Raw genomic sequence first — 17,889 nt, 5'->3', positions numbered from 1 at the left:
CACTACCCGAAGGAATGTCTGCAACAACATCTTGGGGCTGATATGATAGGTCTTAAACAGCACAACCATAGTCATTTAGTACAGAACTTGAGTATTGCTGAAAAAAGACATTTTGTTGAAACATATTGTCTTGCACTCAAGTCAATTACAAGATTGTCCTGATGAGTGCAAGGTAAAAAGCTTCAACAGAATGTATTTTTTCAGCAATACTCAAGCACATTTTTCTTTGTAGGGGGTATGACTCCACCCAGTAATGAGTTTTCCCTGTGATTCCCATTAGCTTCAGTTTTGCACCTTGATGCCAGATTCAGTCAAATGCTGCTTTGATGTCAAGACCTTGCCTCTTGAATTTGGTTCTTCGTTCCATGTTTGAACGAAGGCTGTAACTAGATCTGGAGCTGTGTACTCTGGCAGATACCAACCAGAGAGGTGAGGTGATTGGCAAGTAAATGTCCCTCTGCCAAAAATATCTTTCATCACTTTGCTGTTGTTTTGAGAGTAGACTGATGAGGCAGCAATTGACCAGATTGCGTTTCTCCTACTTTTTAAGGGAAAAACATACCTGGGCAATTGTCCACTTTGTCAGGTAGATGGCAGCACGATGGCACAATGGTTAGCACTGCTGCCTCACAGCACCAGGAACCCAGGTTCAATTGTGGCCTCAGGTGACTGTGTGGAGTTTGCACATTCTCCCCATGTCTGAGTTTTATCTGGGTGCTCCCGTTTCCTCCCACACTCCAAAGATGGGCAGGGTTAGATTGATTGGCCATATTACATTGCCCCTTAGTATCAGGGAGATTCAATAGGGTAAATTTGTGGGGTTACATGGATAAAGCCTGGGTGAGATTGTTGTCGGTGCAGGCTCGATGGGCTGAATGGCCTCCTTCTGCACAATAGGGATTCTATGATTCTATACCTGTGTTGAAGCTGTATTGGAACAGCTTGTCTAGAGGCGTCGCTGGTTCTAGTTCTGGAGTCTTCAGCACTACAATTAGGATGTTGTTGGGACCCATAGCCTTTTCTGCATCCAGTGTGCTGAGCTGTTTCTTGATATCAGGTGAAGTGAATCAAATGAGCTGAAGACTGGCTTCTGTGATGTTGAGGACCGCAGGAAGACACTGAGATGAATCATCCACTTGACACTTCTAGTTGAAGATGGTTGCAAGCATTTCAGTCTTTTCTTTGGCACTCACACATTGGGCTTTACCATTATTGAGGACTGGGATGTTCCTGGAGCCTCCTCCTCACATTAGTTACCTAATTGTCCACCACTATTCATAACTAGGTATGGCAGGACTGCAGCGCTTTGATTTGATCGGTTAGTTGTAGGTTTGCTTAGCTCTGTATTTATCATGCTGCTTCCAGGTACCCAAGACAGGTAGAAACCCTATACAATGTTAAAAATATGAGTAGTTGATAATCATTGTTCTATGGGAGCAGGAACAGGACTGAAGTTGCAAAGCTTTTTCAACTCTCAAATTCCAACAGCCAAAATCATGAAATGTCATAAGCGAGTCAAATAGCAGTTCTAGAAATAGTAAGACAAGAACTGGGACAGAGTCTCATTTCTCCTATAATCTCTGGTCAAGGCATCCTGAGTAGCTCTCATGCACAATTTAGCAGAGGTGTCAAATCAGAGACCTGTGAGTAAGCAATATTCTTGCCTTCTTAGTCAAGGAATGGTGTATGGCAGAGGAGAAAATACAATATCTTTATATAGGGAAGGAAATAAAACCAGACATCCCATGACATCATAACTCATCTTAACCCTGTAACCCTGAAAGTCAAAGCAAAGTTGCTGATTAAATTTAATGGAGATGGAATGACATTTGTTAAAGCACATTCCAGGTAACAAAATTCATTACCTGCACAATCAGAAAAGACCTTATCCATTAGTTTAAATAATGGTTAAACCCTTCTTCATTCAAAAGGGTGGATGAAGGTAGTTAAATAAATATTTAACACACAGTGAATGCCACTGTAATCCCAATGAAAACAATCATCATCTCACACTTTAGTTAATGAATTGCAAAATTTTATGGCAATGATAGGTCCAAGGTTCCAATATATTGCAGTGTTTATTGACATTTTTATAACAAACCCTATCTCTTAGAATAAATCTCCTGTGAAGGTTATTGGGTATATTTGTGCAATATGAGTTGCCTGTTCTCATGGAGTTCAAATATAGAATGAAACCTCAATTTGCATCTCAAAAGAATGGAGAATTAAAATTGGTGTAAAATCAACAGTCCCTAAATTTTGACATTATGTTTGATACATCAATAAGACACAAGCATGAGGACAAGTGCAACACAAATGAAAAAAAACAGGCAAGGGAGATGAGATACAAAGTCCAAAAGAATAGGTCGGTTCAATGTCTTTTACAAGGCTCCGTCCTGTGAAAATTCTGTTGGATATCAGGAAAACAGATAATTGAGGTTCCACTGAGTGTAACAAAAATGTTTTGCTATAATCCATCCTGCGGTCCTCCACACAGTCTCAGTGTTTGATCTTTTTTGGCATTGTAGTTAAAATTTGTGATAATGAAAGTTAAGTATTATTCAGCCCTATTATACAACGATGCTCAATTACACATGCGAAATGATATGGTCTTCTGCTGATACAAGCATTGACAAGAATACACATCTACATAAAGAATGTTACAAAGTGTCCAAACAATCCTATATAAAATATGAATTGTTCAATAAACTAGTTCATAAATAATTTGATATAAACTTTTTTTAATGCGCTACTTCTGTTCATGAGACTGTAAATAATATGTTTCAGATACTTTAAACATGTACCAAGCATTAAGTATTGGGGCGGCACGGTGGCACAGTGGCTAGCACTGCTGCCTCACAGCACCAGGGACCCTGGTTCAATTCCCGGCTTGGGTCACTGACTGTGCGAAGTCTGCATGTTCTCCCCATGTCGGCGTGGGTTTCCTCCAAGTGCTCCGGTTTCCTCCCACAGTCCAAAAGATGTGCTGGTTAGGTGCATTGGCCATGCTAAATTCTCCCTCAGTGTCGGCGACCAGGCGCCAGAGTGTTGCGACTAGGGGATTTTCACAGTAACTTCATTGCAGTGCTAATGTAAGCCTACTTATGACACTAATAAATAAACTTTAGCATAGTATAAATAATAATATAATAACCTAATAAATAAACTTCAACTTTATATCAGCATTTATAAAACAAATAAAGTGCATGCTTCTTAAAACACAAGAATGCTGAACTATAGCCATAAGCTTGTCCTTCACAAGCCTGAAAGGTACTATTCAGCCACAACCCCCATTAACTCTTCATCCATGGATGGACATTTATTAAACTCAAATTATATATGTGGGATAGACAAAACATTTCTGGATTATACTTTACTACATTTAGAAGCCATAGACACAAAAAAGTTTAAACCACAAGAGGCTATTCAGATTCCAACAATTCTGAATGAAAAATTCACCAATCTCCCCTCTAGATCTTTTGCTAATGATTTTAAACATATGACATTTCATTATTGACTCATTCAACAGAAGGAATACCGTTCTTCTTATACACTCTATCAAAGCTTCATTAGCAAAAGATCTAGAGGGGAGATTGGTGAATTTTTCATTCAGAATTGTTGGAATCTGTACACTCCACCTGGAAAGATAGTACAAGTTCATTCCATAAATAATTTTGAAAGGGAGTTGGAAAGATAAATGAAGAAGAGGAACTTACAAAGTTACAAACACAAAGGATGTGTGGAAAAAGCCAGAACAAGTACAACATACTGAATAGCCTCTTGTGGTTTAAACTTTTATGTTTCTTTGACTTCTAAATGTAGTAAAGCTTAGCAAAACATTTTTTTTACACTCAGTGGAACCTCAGTGGCGGTAAAGGTCCTGGAAGCCCTAAACTTTTATGCAACCAGGTTCTTCCAGGACGCCAGCAGGGACCTCTGTGGGATTTCTCAGTCCTCAGTCCACAAGTGTGTCCATGAGGTGGTAGATGCCCTGTTCGCCCGGGCAGGCCAGTACATTAAATTCAACGTGGGCCAGTCCTAATAGAAATCCCAGGCTGCAGACTTTGCCACCATTGCCAGGATGCCCAAAGTGCAGAGGACGATCGATTGCAAGCAGGTTGCCTTGTTGTCCCCAAAACGTCATGCCCAGAGGGTCCATTCCTGCAAGAATTGCATCGAGGCCTTTTCTTTGCACTAAGTGCCATAAGAGTGCGACTCTCGGTTTGCCAAATAAACCAGCGTGATTCTCTCCCCTTTTCTTGTTTGTTCGGCAATTAGAATTTTTTTTGTGAACTCGTGCCTTTAAAATTATTTTCGGAAAATTCCACCCACTATTATCACTGAGCAGAAATTGAACTAAGCTTAAGAGATGGTAATGGCAGACCAATAGTTAGAGGGAGGACAACAGGTGACCTGGAAAGTGAGGGAGGGAAGTTTCAGTCTAAAAACTTAAAACATGGGCGCAGTGGATTAGAAACCTAAGGAAGTGAAGCAACAGACCAGGAGTTGAGAGATGGGAGTAGGACACCAGGGTTAAGTGAACAGGAGCTCAGCGCCATGAGAAACATAAAGCAGGGAAAACACATTGGAATATGAAATGGCTTTGATCACGAAAATATTGTTTTGTCCATCAAGAGACATTTTTATGTAGCTCCTTGAGATCTCTTTCACAATTAAAATTCATGCAATAATTCAGTTCTGAAGGAAAGTCACATTCAATTCAAATCAAAACCTGTTTGTCTCACCACAGATATTGCCTGACCTGTTAGTGTTTCCAGCATTTTCATAGCAAATCATAGAAATCATAGAAACCCTACAGTACAGAAAGAGGCCATTCGGCCCATCGAGTCTGCACCGACCACAAACCCACCCAGGCCCTGCCCCCATATCCCTACATATTTACCCACTAATCCCTCTAACCTACACATCTCAGGACACTAAGGGCAATTTTTTTTTTAGCATGGCCAATCAACCTAACCCGCATATCTTTGGACTGTGGGAGGAAACCGGAGCACCCGGAGGAAACCCACGCAGACACGAGGAGAATGTGCAAACTCCACACAGACAGTGACCCAAGCCGGGAATCGAACCCAGGTCCCTGGAGCTGTGAAGCAGCAGTGCTAATCACTGTGCTACCGTACCGCTACCATGTGTATAATTTTACACATTTTAAAAAAAAACCTCAGTGCAAGTTTCAGGTTTTTTTGCAAACATGTTATTCTTCTCTCCCTTTGTGTTCCCAAGTCATATATGATTCACTGATGTAGTGCATCATCTGGTGACTAGGTGAAAGTACAGTTTGGTTCCCACAAGAGTGCATTGGGTTGACTCTCTGTTTTCTCAATTCATTCTTACAACCAAGTGTGGTTCTCTGCTTGGTGGCTCCCCCTTGTTACACAACCAAGATTGGGAACACAACCTATATGGCATTGTGTCTATGAATCTATGTCCTCCAATTTAGTTGAATTTACTACGCCACAGAATTAGAATGATTTGGAATTGCTGTAAGTAGGAAAAAAGAATGTCAACATTTTTAATATGTTTAAAAATTATATCACCATCCAGAAAATTAGGAAGTAATTCTCATGTTTCTGGCATTGAAAAATATAATAAATTGTCTCATCTGTCAATATAAATAATTTATTTCCATCTGTTGCTATAATGTTGGTTAATATTAATTTATCTTACACAGGATAAACAATAAATCATATAGGCAAGATCATTTCAAGGTCTTTTGGGATTTGTGTATGAATATCCATTCAATTTTGCCACTTAATTAGTTTGACAAGTGATTCCATTAATTAGTTATAGCATACTAAAAAATTAAATACTTCCACTGAATAACTGAAATAACATGTTTGCAATTATTTTCTAACAGAATTGAAAGCTCAAATCCTTCATCATTAAGTTATCCATTATTAAGCATCAGTGGTCAAAAGCTTTAAACTAATTACCTTACAGTAGTAATTAATCAAAATAATATCATCATAGAATCTTTACAGTGGAGAGGAGGCCATTTGACCCATCGAGTCTGCACCAACTCTCCAAAAGAGCATTTTACCCATGCCAAATGCCTGCTCTATCCCCATAATCCCATGCATGGCTAATCCACCTAACCACACATTTTTGGACTATTGGAGGAAACCCATTCAACACAGGGAGAAAGTGCAAACTCCATACAGCCGTTACCCAGTCGGAATCGAACCCAGGTCCCTGGTGTTACGAGGCAGCAGTGCTGACCATTATGCCACTGTACTGCCTGCAAATAACTTGCAATATTATACAGAAATATGCAAATAATTTGTTTAATTTGTTTATTGGAAATGTTTTCCTTTAATTACGTCTCATTTATAGTAATCCAATGTTATCTAGAGGATGCACATCAATAACTATCATGTACAGAGAATGTATAATTTTCTCCAGGTGCAGGGGAGATCTCATAGCAGATCAGTAGGCAAGTCGATACTGAGTTATAAAAGTCTTACTCATTAGTTGAAAAACTTAATTAATGTCATATTCTTGCCCATTGCTTTTTCAGTTTATACCATTAATAAATTCTAAACTCCTTATATGGTCCAAGAAATTGGTGAAGATGCCCTTTGTGGTCAGACTTGTGTGGCACAGTTTAATTTCACCCTGTTTCACATCTGATTTTACCAGAGTGTGGAAGTAGAGTATGCAGACAATCAAAATGTTTCCATAATTTTCTTGGGACATTCCAATGTTTATGTGAATGCAGAAAGAATATTGATGTAAATTTCAATATTTACTTAATGTTTATTTAGCTCCCTGATGTTCTCTGTGCTCTTACTATTTTTCATTTCACTGTTCTAATTGCATTTCTTTTTATTTCAGTCACTGCTCATTAATTGTTAAGTAATTTTCTCACTTTTTTTTCTATTTGCTCTCCATCAAGTCACACAAGATGACCAGTTATTACAAACATCAAGATCCTCAAATGAAAAACATTAATTGAAAGGAAAATAAAAAATTTAGTTAACTGCAGGGTGGTCTCCCACCTGTTGGATTTGTCATCAATCCACATGCACGTCTACTTGAAATCTCCATACCTGCTATGTCCACATTTTTCCTCAAGATGGAAAAAAGGTTTGGGCACATTCATACAGCAGACCCAGTGCTTACTTGGTCAACTGGGCACCTCAACCAAATAATTTAGTTTGTTGTGCCATTCCATCACTGTAACTTTCAAACACATTCAGTGGGGTTTGCACAATATTTCCAGAAATTTATGGTAGCTGAGCAGCAACAGCTTTGAGGAAATACCCGGCCTTCACCTTTAAGATGGCTTCAGACAGATAATTTAATTTGAAGCAAGTTAGACTTAGTATTTTCCAAGTTTCACTGGAAATTTCAATATATATTTCTTCAGCTCAAAAAAAGCTGTTAAGAAAGTACGTCCAAACACTGTATTGAATTGAATGGTTTGAGACTTTCCCTTGATCCTTCAGATCTTTTGTCATTTGTAGCACTGGAGTGTAGGTTGGTCAGAAGATCCCCTTATCAATCAGCTCCTGAACCTGACCAAAACAGTCACTCACACGTCCAAGAGGCATTAGATCCATGGTGGAAGTCATTTTGACTGCTTCTCTTTCACAGTCTTGTGCATACCCGAGTGGCCACAGAGAGAGACAATGAAATTCTCACCAGTTCATCTGAGGCCCTCCTGAACTGATAGACACTTTTAGACAATAACTGTTTTATTGATAATAACAATTGGATTGTAATATAGTTTTAATTTATTGGTCCAGTTGTAAAAGTGTTTTTATTAGTTGCTGTCTTCAGATTGTGGAGACACTTATGTTTTTTTCTGTTTTATAACCCCTGATCTGCTCTGTGGATTTCCCCCACCCTTCCTTTCATTTACATAAGAACGTAAGAACATAAAAACTAGGAGCAGGAGTAGGCCATCTAGTCCCTCAAGCCTGCTCTGCCATTCAATAATATCATGGCTGATCTTTTCATGGACTCAGCTCCACCTGCCTGCCCGCTCACCATAACCCTTAATTCCTTTACTGTTCAAATGTTTATCTATCCATTTATCTTACCATTGGTAGCAACTGTTTCAGCTGCCACCTCTGAGTTTCCCTTCCTAAACTCAGAGGGGAGAACTTAATCCAAGCCAGGAGATTCCTGTCTGTCAAATAAAAAGCTGGCAAGGGCCCCTGAGTCACCTCCTTTGGGGAGGCCCACTACCTTATGCGCCAATCAGGCACTTAACTGGCCAGTGGCCAGCCTTCCCCATGACCAAGGACCCCAGAGGCTGAAATTCGACCCTCCAAGAGCTGTTGGTTAGGAGCTCCTCATCATTATCAAAGCCACTGGGGAGCGATGATAGTTGCCGGAAGCCCAGGATTAACGAATGACCCAAGTCACAGGTGAGTTAGGGCAGGATGGAGGTGGTAGCAAAGGAGTCACTAGCTGGAGGGGGACAGGAAGGACAGGGGGATGCCTTTTAGCAGATACCCCACTTTTCCAATGCTGGGTCCTTTTCATAGAATCATAGAAACCCTACAGTGCAGAAGGAGGCCATTCGGCCCATTGAGTCTGCACTGACAACAATCCCACCCAGGCCCTATCCCCGTAACCCCACATATTTGCCCTGCTAATCCCTCTAACCTATGCATCCCAGGACCGAAGGGGCAATTTAGCATAGCCAATCAACCTAATCCGCACATCTTTGGACTGTGGCAGGAAACTGGAGCATCTGGAGGAAATCTACGGAGACACGGGGAGAACGTGCAAACTCCACACAGAAAGTGACCCAAGCTGGGAATTAAACCCAGGTCTCTGGAGCTGTTAGGCAGCAGTGCTAACCACTGTGCTACCGTGCCGTCCCAGTACATTCATCAAGTATCAGTATCATTTTATTTACTTTTGTCAAGTACTGAGTACATCCCATAAGGCAACTGCCCCACTTGCCGCTAGTTAAATACCAGCGGGGGCAGGATAAGGTAAATGGACATTATAAGGCCATCCGTGAGCCTTCCTGTCCGGACTTAATTGGGGCTGAGGTGGAAAGGCACCGGAATCTTGAACTGGCATTCTCCTGCCTGATTAAATGCCCACAACCCCCAACTCCAAACCCACCTCATGGTTGGACTTTAAACTCCATCCATAGAGTCAGTGTCTTGGCCAGGTGCGTCGAACTGCAGCTCCTGAGAGACTGCGTTAGGGAACTGGAGCTGCGGCTCGATGACCTTAGTCTAGTCAGGGAAAATGAGAAGTTAAGAGATAGAAGTTACAGGCAGGTCGTCACACCAGGGCCACGGGAGGAAGACACGTGGGTCACGGTTAGGAAGGGTAAAGGTCACGTACCAGAGAGTACCCCAGTGGTTGTTCCCTTTAACAGTAAGGGATGGGTGTCAGACGGGAGAGAGGAGAGGAGAGAGCAGTCAGTGGTGCTATCCCCTGTGGTTGTCCCCCTCCAAAATAAGTAGACCATTTTGGATACTGTGGGGGGGGATGATCCTCCAGGGGTAAGCCACGGTGACCAGGTCACTGGCACGGAATCAGGTTCTGTGGCTCAGAAGGGAAAGAGGGGAACCGGGAGAGCAATAGTAGTGGGGGATGAAATGGTTAGAGGCACAGACAGACGGTTCTGTGGGCGTGAACAAGACTCCAGGATGGTAGTCTGCCTCCCTGGTGCCAGGGTCCTGGATGTCTCTGATCGGGTAGGAAGCATCCTAACAAAGGCGGGTAACCAGACAGACGTCATTGTCCACATTGGTGCAAATGACGTAGGCAGAAAGAGCAGGGAGGTCCTGCGAGAGCAATTCAGGGAGTTGGGTAGTAGGCTAAAAAGCAGGGCCTCTAGGGTAGCGATCTCTGGACTACTCCCAGTGCCACAAGCTAGTGAGGCTAGGAACAGGGAGACTGCACAGCTGAACGCATGGCTAAAGGACTGGTGCAGGAGGGAGGGTTTCGAATTTGTGGATCACTGGGAAGTCTTTAAGAGAGGATGGCACCTGTACAAGAAGGACGGATTGCACCTAAACTGGAGGGGTACGAATATCATAGCTGGGAGTTTTGCTAGTGTGGTTCGGGTGGGTTTAAACTAATGTGGCAGGGGGTGGGGATCAGAACAATAGGTCAATAAGCATAGAGGCTGGGGACGAGGTTGGGGCCAAGACAAGGCTATCTAAGAGGAAGAGCATTCTGGGGGAGGATGACCTCAGTGGGCCTGGAGTTCTGGACTGCATCTGCTTCAATGCAAGGAGCGTCACGGGCAAGACAGACGAGCTTAGAGCCTTAATGCTTGCGCGGAACTTGGATGTGGTTGCAGTGACGGAGACTTGGTTAAAAGAAGGACAGGACTGGCAGCTGAATATTCCGGGGTATAAGTGTTTTAGGAGGGGCAAGGAGAGGTGGGGGAGTAGCAATGCTGGTTAGGAAGCATATTACAGCGGTACAGAGGGTGGACAATATGGAAGGGTCAGGTAATGACTCACTGTGGGTGGAGCTCAGAAACAGGAAGGGCGCAGTCACTATGCTGGGGGTATACTACAGGCCTCCCAACAGCCCACGGGAAGTTGAGGAACGGATATGTAAGGAGATTCTGGACAGGTGCAGAAAAAATAGGGTTGTTGTAGTGGGAGTGATGCACGATTGATTCACACAGGAGGCTAGAACGTACCCGGGAATAAAGGCTTTTATTCACTACAAATAGGAGCACACGACTCAACAATATTATCCCAGGCTAAAGACTACTAGGAAGTAGCAGTGACCTTTATACTCCTGTAAGAAGGCGGAGTCCTGGGCGGAGCCGAACGGAGTGTACCACATAAACAGTAATAACAGGTGGAACACCCAACAACCCTAACCCCAACAGCAACGAGAGTAACATATATACCCATAGTGGTAACCATCTATGGTTCACCACATTCACCCCTCCTTTAAAAAAACAAAGACAGGTGGGGTAAAAAAAAACAATAAGAACTGTCCACATGTTCACAAGTTCAGCCGAACCGGAGGTCCGCACCGTCTCTGCGACCTCCGCAGTACCGGCTCCAGTGCCGGTTCTGGTGACCGTAGTGACGACCCTCTCTCCGAGGTGGTGTCCACAGACTCCTCCAGTTCCTCTCCCGACCGCCGACCTCGAGATGGCGACAATCCCCTGGACTCAGGCAAGCTGCACACGGGAGTAAGAGGATCAAGTTGAGGTCCCGATGCTGCCCGCGCCGTGTCAGGAGGGGAGAGAATGGGCAAAGGAATCCTAACTAGGGGTGCGGGAGTGACGGGGGTTTCCAGGTCCATTCATTTTATTGTTAAAGCTTCCTTTCTTACTGGTAGCTGCGTTGACGATGGGCTGGAGAAAAGGCTAGTTCACACAAGGTTCACCTGCCTTTACTGGTGGGAATCATACCCAGGACAAAGGTATGATTTTTGTGTCCTCTCGCCAGTCAGGATATGCCACAAAGGCATATTGAGGGTTGGCGTGGAGGAGATGGACCTGTTCAACCAACGGGTCGGACTTGCGGGCCCTGACATGCCGCCACAGGAGAACAGGTCCTGAGTACGTCAACCAAGACGGCAGTGAGGTCCCAGAGGAAGACTTCCTAGGGAAGACAAACATCCACTCATGTGGGGAAGTGTTGGTTGCCGTACATCAGGAGTATAGACACACAGAGGGACCTGGGTGTACAAGTCCACAGATCCTTAAAGGTGGCAGCACAGGTGGAGAGGGTGGTAAAGAAGGCATATGGCATGCTTGCCTTTATTGGACGGGGCATAGAATATAAAAGTTGGCATATGATGTTGCAGCTGTATAGAACGATGGTTAGGCACATTTGGAATACTGCGTCCAGTTCTGGTCGCCACACTACCAGAAGGACGTGGAGGCTTTGGAGAGAGTACAGAGAAGGTTTACCAGGATGTTGCCTGGTATGGAGGGTCTTAGCTATGAGGAGAGATTGGGTAAACTGGGGTTGTTCTCCCTGGAAAGACAGAGGATGAGGGGCGACCTAATAGACGTGTATAAAATTATGAAGGGCATAGATAGAGTGAACAGTGGGAAGCTTTTTCCAAGGTCGGAGTGACGAACACAAGGGGTCACGGGTTCAAGGTGAGGGGGGCAAGGTTCAACACAGATGTCAGGGGGACGTATTTTACACAGAGGGTGGTGAGGGCCTGGAATGCACTGCCAAGCAAGGTGATTGAGGCGGACACGCTGGGATTGTTTAAGACTTATGTAGATAACCACATGAACAGACTGGGAATAGAGCGATACAAAAGAATGGTCTAGTAGACACATGAGCGGTGCAGGCTTGGAGAGCCGAAGGACCTGTTCCTGTGCTGTATTGTTCTTTGTTCTTTTGTTCTTTGTCATTATGGCACAGAGGGAGGCCGTTTAGCCCCTCAAGCCTATTTTAGCTCTCTATGGAAGAACACAGTGAGTCTTATTCCTGTGCTTTATCCCTTTAGCCTTGTGAGTTTATTTTTCTCAAATGCACATCCAGTTTCCTTCTGAAGGCAAAAATCATCTCCAATTCCATCATCCTCATAGGCAGTGAGTTCCAGGTCATCACTGCTCATTACATAAAAATGTTCTTTCTCATCCCCCTGCATCTCTTGCCCAACCCCTTAAATCCGTGTATGTTAGTCTTTGTACCATCAACTAATGGAATCAGCTTTTCCTTGTCTACCTTATCTAAACCAGCCATAATTTTGTACACTACTATAACTCCTCTCAATTCCCTTTGTTCCATGAGAAACTGCTCCAGTTTCCTCAACCTAAACTTTTAGCTAAAATCCTCCATCTCTGGAACTACTCTGGTAAATCTCCTCTTCACCATCTCAAGGATCCTTTCATTTTACCTAAATGTGATGACCAGAACTGGACACAATACTCTAATAGTGGCCCAGAGCTTTATAAAGGTTCAGCATAACTTCCCTGCTTTTGTATTCAATACCATTATTTATGAAGCTTGATCCTGTATGTTTTGCTAACAACGCTCTCAATATGTCCTGCCATCTTTAAAGATCCCTCTGTTCCTGCACACTCTTTAGAATATCTCTCCCTGCCCCCTTCTGCCAAAATTCATCACCTCACACTTCTCTGTATGAAATTCCACCTGCCCCTTGTCTGCCCATTCTATTAATCTATTTCCTGTTCCAGTCAATTGATATCACTCTCATTGTCCACCACATTTCCAAGCTTGGTAACATCAGTAAATTTTGAAATTTTACTCTGTGTTCTGATATCCAAGTCATTTATACATGGCTGCATTCGCAGTTGTATGCATAGCTGCCCCCTTGTAGGGTGCATGCGCGATTGCCATCTTTATAGGGGGAAAATGCAACATGAACCTAGTTTATTTACTTTCAAGTATCACATAGCATGCATTAAAATAAAGAGACTGTCAGTACTTTGCAAAATCATGCTCAGTTCTGCAACATCATTAATTCATTGATTTTTCTTAAACTGAAGAGATTTGAGAATGTGACAGAATATGCAGACAGTTTAAGACAGGATTCTGCCCCTTCACTAAACTGCTAGAATTAGTGAGCTCAGAACAACATTGCAACAGTTTTCTTTCCTATCTTGACTGAATCATTTGGATCATAGAATGTATAGCAACAGATGTTCACAGTCCTTACAAATTATGAGGCGACAGTAATCATTAAAGTGAGTTGAAGCATCAGTGTTCAGTGATGATCCTGGATTGTCCCTGTCATTCCTCATAAAATGCTATAACACTTTCTCCAATCATCAATAAAATACTTGTGAGCAAGATATTCATAGAATCATGGGGGGTGATTCTCACAAAAATGCTGAATTGGCGGGAAAACTGTTCTAAATCCCGACTGTTTTGTCAGTTCAGCTTCTCACCTGAATCTCTGCACTCATTGTACTGCAGAGGTCCCCGTTGTAAATATCATTAAAAATCCGGGGAGAAGGGATGGGGGGCCGATTCACGCCGGAGTCTGACAGTTCTGGAACTCTGCGCATGTGCAGTAGTCCCGATCTGTCAGACTCCCTGATCGCTGGCCAGCCCGGGATCCCCGCAGTGCTGCCCCTCCAGCAGCCCCCCCACGGCCTGATCGCAGCCCCCACAGCAATTCCTGGGCCAGCCTTGAGCCCCCATCCAGGAGCGCCCCGATGCACAGCTCCCCCCCCCCCCGCTGAACCCCCCCCCAGGGTCAGACCACCCCCGGAAGCAGGCCCCTCTGGCAGACCACCTCCCCAACCCACCCCAACCGCTGCCCTCCCTCCATCCCAGACCAATCCTGTCTGCAGAATGACAGCGGGACCCCCCAACCCCACCGATTGCCCCTAGGACCCACCCACAATAGGCCCCGCCCCCTTGACATTGCCCGATGCCTGATGGGCATGCCAAGGTGCCCCCTGGGCACTTTGCCCCTTGGGCAGTGCCAGGGGCACAGGCTGGCGCTGCCAATGTGCCCATACCCTCCTGCCACCCAACCCCTTGCGGGCCCCCAATTTCCTCCCCCTTCAATCCGGTGGGGTCTCCTGCTAGTTCCCCGAATGTGGGGAGCTAGACTGAACCCCGCCGGAATGAAGTACTCCTGGCGGGGTGGGAGATTCGATCGGGACCTGAAAGTTCCTGATAATGAACTGATAAACATATTTAAAATACATTTTTAAAATATTTAAATCACTTACCTGCCTTCCCGCCAGTTTCCAGCATGGTCTGACCAGTGACTGTTCGCTTGCTCTGGGAGATGCGATGCATTCCCGGCGCATGTGCAAATCCCGATTCAAGGCTGGCGATGCGCATCTCCCACCTCGACCCACCAGAAAAGTTGTGGGTTGCAATGGGAGAATCGCAGCCATGGAATCCCTACAGTGCAGAAGAAGGTCATTCAGTCCATTGAGCCTGCACTGACTACAATCCCACTCAGGCCCTATCCCAACATATTTACCCTACTAGTCCCTCTGACACTCGAGGGCAATTTAGCATGGCCAATCAACCTAGCCCGCACATCTTTGGACTGTGGGAGAAAACCAGAGCACCCGGAGGAAACCCAAGAAAACACTGGGAGAAAGTGCAAACTCCACCCAGACAGTCATCCCAAGGCTGGAATTGTACTACCATGCTGCCAAGTGGGGTAAGGGCAGAAGAATGCCCTTAACCATTTGCTGTGACTTTCTGTTTTCTGTCCTTACGTCATTTTTTAATCCAAGCTGACGGTGACCCTCCCATTCCATTCACTTCAATTTAGATAACCAGCCTTTTCTATGGTACTTAGGCAAACATGTTCTTAAAATCTATATAGACAAGAGACCAGCTGAATTTTTCCAGCACACTCTGTTTTTAATTCCATTTCATTTCCAACAACAACCTTCTCTGTTACTTCACCAAAAAATTCAATTAGATTTGTCAAGCACAATCTACCTTTTACAAATCCTTGTGGGCTCTCCTTAACTAACTCAAAGTTCTCCAAGTGGGTGTTGATTTTTCTCCCTGATTCTTTCCAAAATCTTATCCATCCACAGCAGCTCACCACCGCTTTCTGAAGGGTAATTAAAAATGGGCAATAAATGCTGGCCTATCCTACAATGTCCACATCCCATGGCGACACGGTGGTGCAATGGTTAGCACTGCTGCCTCACAGTGCCAGGGACCTGGGTTTGATTTCTGGTTTCGAGTCTCTGTCTGTCTTGAGTTTGCACGTTTTGTCCGTGTCTGTGTGGGGGTGCTCTGGTTTCCTCCCACAGTCTGAAAGACTGTGCTGGTTAAGTGCATTGACCCGAACAGGTGCAAGTGTGGTGACTAGGGGTTTTGACAGTAACTTCATTGCAGTGTTAATGTAAACGTTACTTGTGACTAATAAATAAACTTTAACTTTTAAAAGAAAACTGATGGTAAATTGACTGGTCTGAAGTTGCTAGGAATGCCCTTATCACCTTTCTTGAATAAAAGTGACACATTTGCCATTTTCCAATAATCTTGCAAACGCCTCCTCCACCAAATCTCCACTCCTTTAGGAATCGGGATGGAAATCAAACATCTTCTGTAGACCAATCTTGCCTTTAGCCATCTCTTCTAACTTGGTGCACAAAATCGGATATCTACATAACAGCAGTGACTAATTCTTATAACGCGAAGCACATTGCGAAGTTAGCACCTGCAATACAGGTACTTTCTTAGCTGAGACTAGGCGTCCTTGAATCTTGCAGTTTCAGCAGTCCACAACAGCCCATTGAAAATGTAAGCATTTTTAAATACATATTCTCGAAATGTAATTCTGGCAATTGAAATTTAGTAATTATTTAGTTCGAAAGCGTAAATATAGTAAGTACTTCGGCTCCTCTCCAGACCAGGAAGAGGGGACCTCTCACCATCAGATGGCGCAATCACATCAGAAAATAAATACAAGAATAGTCGTTTGGGCCGCGGTGATGAATTAGGAAGCGGGTACACACGTGCGGTCTCGCCGTTTTAAACCACTCCCTTTGACTCAATGTAGCACGCTGAAATGAATGGATAAACTAATAATGTCACTTTTATATTCAAATCAAACACTTCTTTATATTACATATATTTCCCGGTGATTCGAGTTTTGGATATTTGACTGTCAATGATTTTGTGGCTGATTGCGTGTGGACACTGAGTTGGCACGATATTCAGTCACGATTGGCCCTCCCTCGCGTTCAATACACTGGGAATTAAAAAAAGTCATTTCTGCGTGTAAACTGAAAGCTGCACTGCACAGCCGCAGTTGTCTCAGTTTCAGAGGAGGAGTTGAGTGCAAGACAGTGGAGATCCCGCAAAGTGCAAGCCTGTGCAGAGAACCAAAGACATATCTTGTTAAAGGATTGATGCAGTGACTTTGGTCCGCATTGTCACCGAATTACCGCGAAAGCTGCAGCACTTCTGCTCAAATCGCTTTCTTCAAATATCGAGAAGAAAAAAGGCACATATGCACTCATTAAAAATGCGGAAACTTCCCAAATTTATTCTTTCTCTTTTTATCCTATCACGAGCAGTTAATGCAACCAGTAAGGTAAGTTTTTAAAACTATCTTTTGAATAACTGTTGAGAGTTAAACGCTTTAAAATTAAACTTTTATGTGAAATAAATTCTCTTCACATTCAAATAATTACAACGTTTACCAAACTTCTATTTTGGAACAGGCCTTTTTTGAAGTGTTTCTCCAATGTCACAGGATTTCAATACAAAGCGGAGGACTTGAATGTCAGGCTTACGTTGCAAACTTTGATCTCCCCAAAATACTTTATTCATAACATTTATAAAAGTATGTTACATGACTGTTCAATGTTGACATTACATAAAGTAATCAGTTTCTTCCCATTCTGTTTGTTATTACGTTTACAGTCAATGTTCGTTGATTTATTCATTACATGTCAAATATATAACATGAGGGATTTTTTTCACAGCTTCCAACCCCTCAGTGTACAATTGCTGAAGGGCCTTCTCTAGCGGCCTTTCCCTAATCTTTGTATGAGTTCATCAATCACACAACTCAACCTTGAGTTATAAATAAGTTTTGAGAGTTCCCTCTGAACATCTGGATTGGATTCAGCTCGGTGAAGTCACAGCAGGTGGGTCAGAATAACTGTTCAGTGATGCTTCCTGGCACATGGCTTTTTTCAGGATCTTTATTTACAGCTAATATACCCCAAGTGCCCCAATTGCATTTGCTTTGATGATCGAAATACAGGAGTTGCACTTTCCTTCTTCAGCGCGGACAAACCGTGCGTCTGTGGTGCCGTTTCTCCAAAACTTCAGGACAGAATCTAATCTTGTGTTGAAAATATTTAAATGAGGACAGCTGCAATTTCTAATTGTGTCTTAAATCTTAACAAGTACTTCAAGTCCATCAACACCTGGAAAAGTGTTATTTTGAGTGTAATCAGATGCTTTTCAGCATCTACTATTATTT

At 43.5% G+C, this 17,889-nt stretch overlaps 1 protein-coding gene across 3 annotated transcripts in view; it reads left to right on the top strand.

Moving 5' to 3' along the window:
• Window positions 1-16,702: 16,702 nt before the first annotated feature.
• The window catches only part of LOC144502500 (olfactomedin-like protein 2A), a 58,972-nt gene continuing 57,785 nt past the window's right edge, over window positions 16,703-17,889 (top strand). Inside the window, exons 1-2 of one of the 3 annotated variants that reach the window (XM_078226506.1) lie at window positions 16,712-16,989; window positions 17,384-17,548. Coding sequence is in view for 1 of the 3 variants with exons in the window: in XM_078226504.1 (XP_078082630.1) it covers window positions 16,906-16,989 (84 nt within the window). In the remaining 2 variants the exon portion in view is untranslated. Of the gene's footprint in view, window positions 16,990-17,383; window positions 17,549-17,889 lie in introns of those variants that run through there. The other 2 variants (XM_078226504.1, XM_078226505.1) reach the window with 2 other exon arrangements.

Source organism: Mustelus asterias, chromosome 13 (genome assembly GCF_964213995.1).
Source record: "Mustelus asterias chromosome 13, sMusAst1.hap1.1, whole genome shotgun sequence".
Classification (NCBI taxonomy): Eukaryota; Metazoa; Chordata; class Chondrichthyes; order Carcharhiniformes; family Triakidae; genus Mustelus; species Mustelus asterias.
Note: the sequence above shows the minus strand (reverse complement) of the source record. Positions and strands in the feature narration are given on the sequence as shown.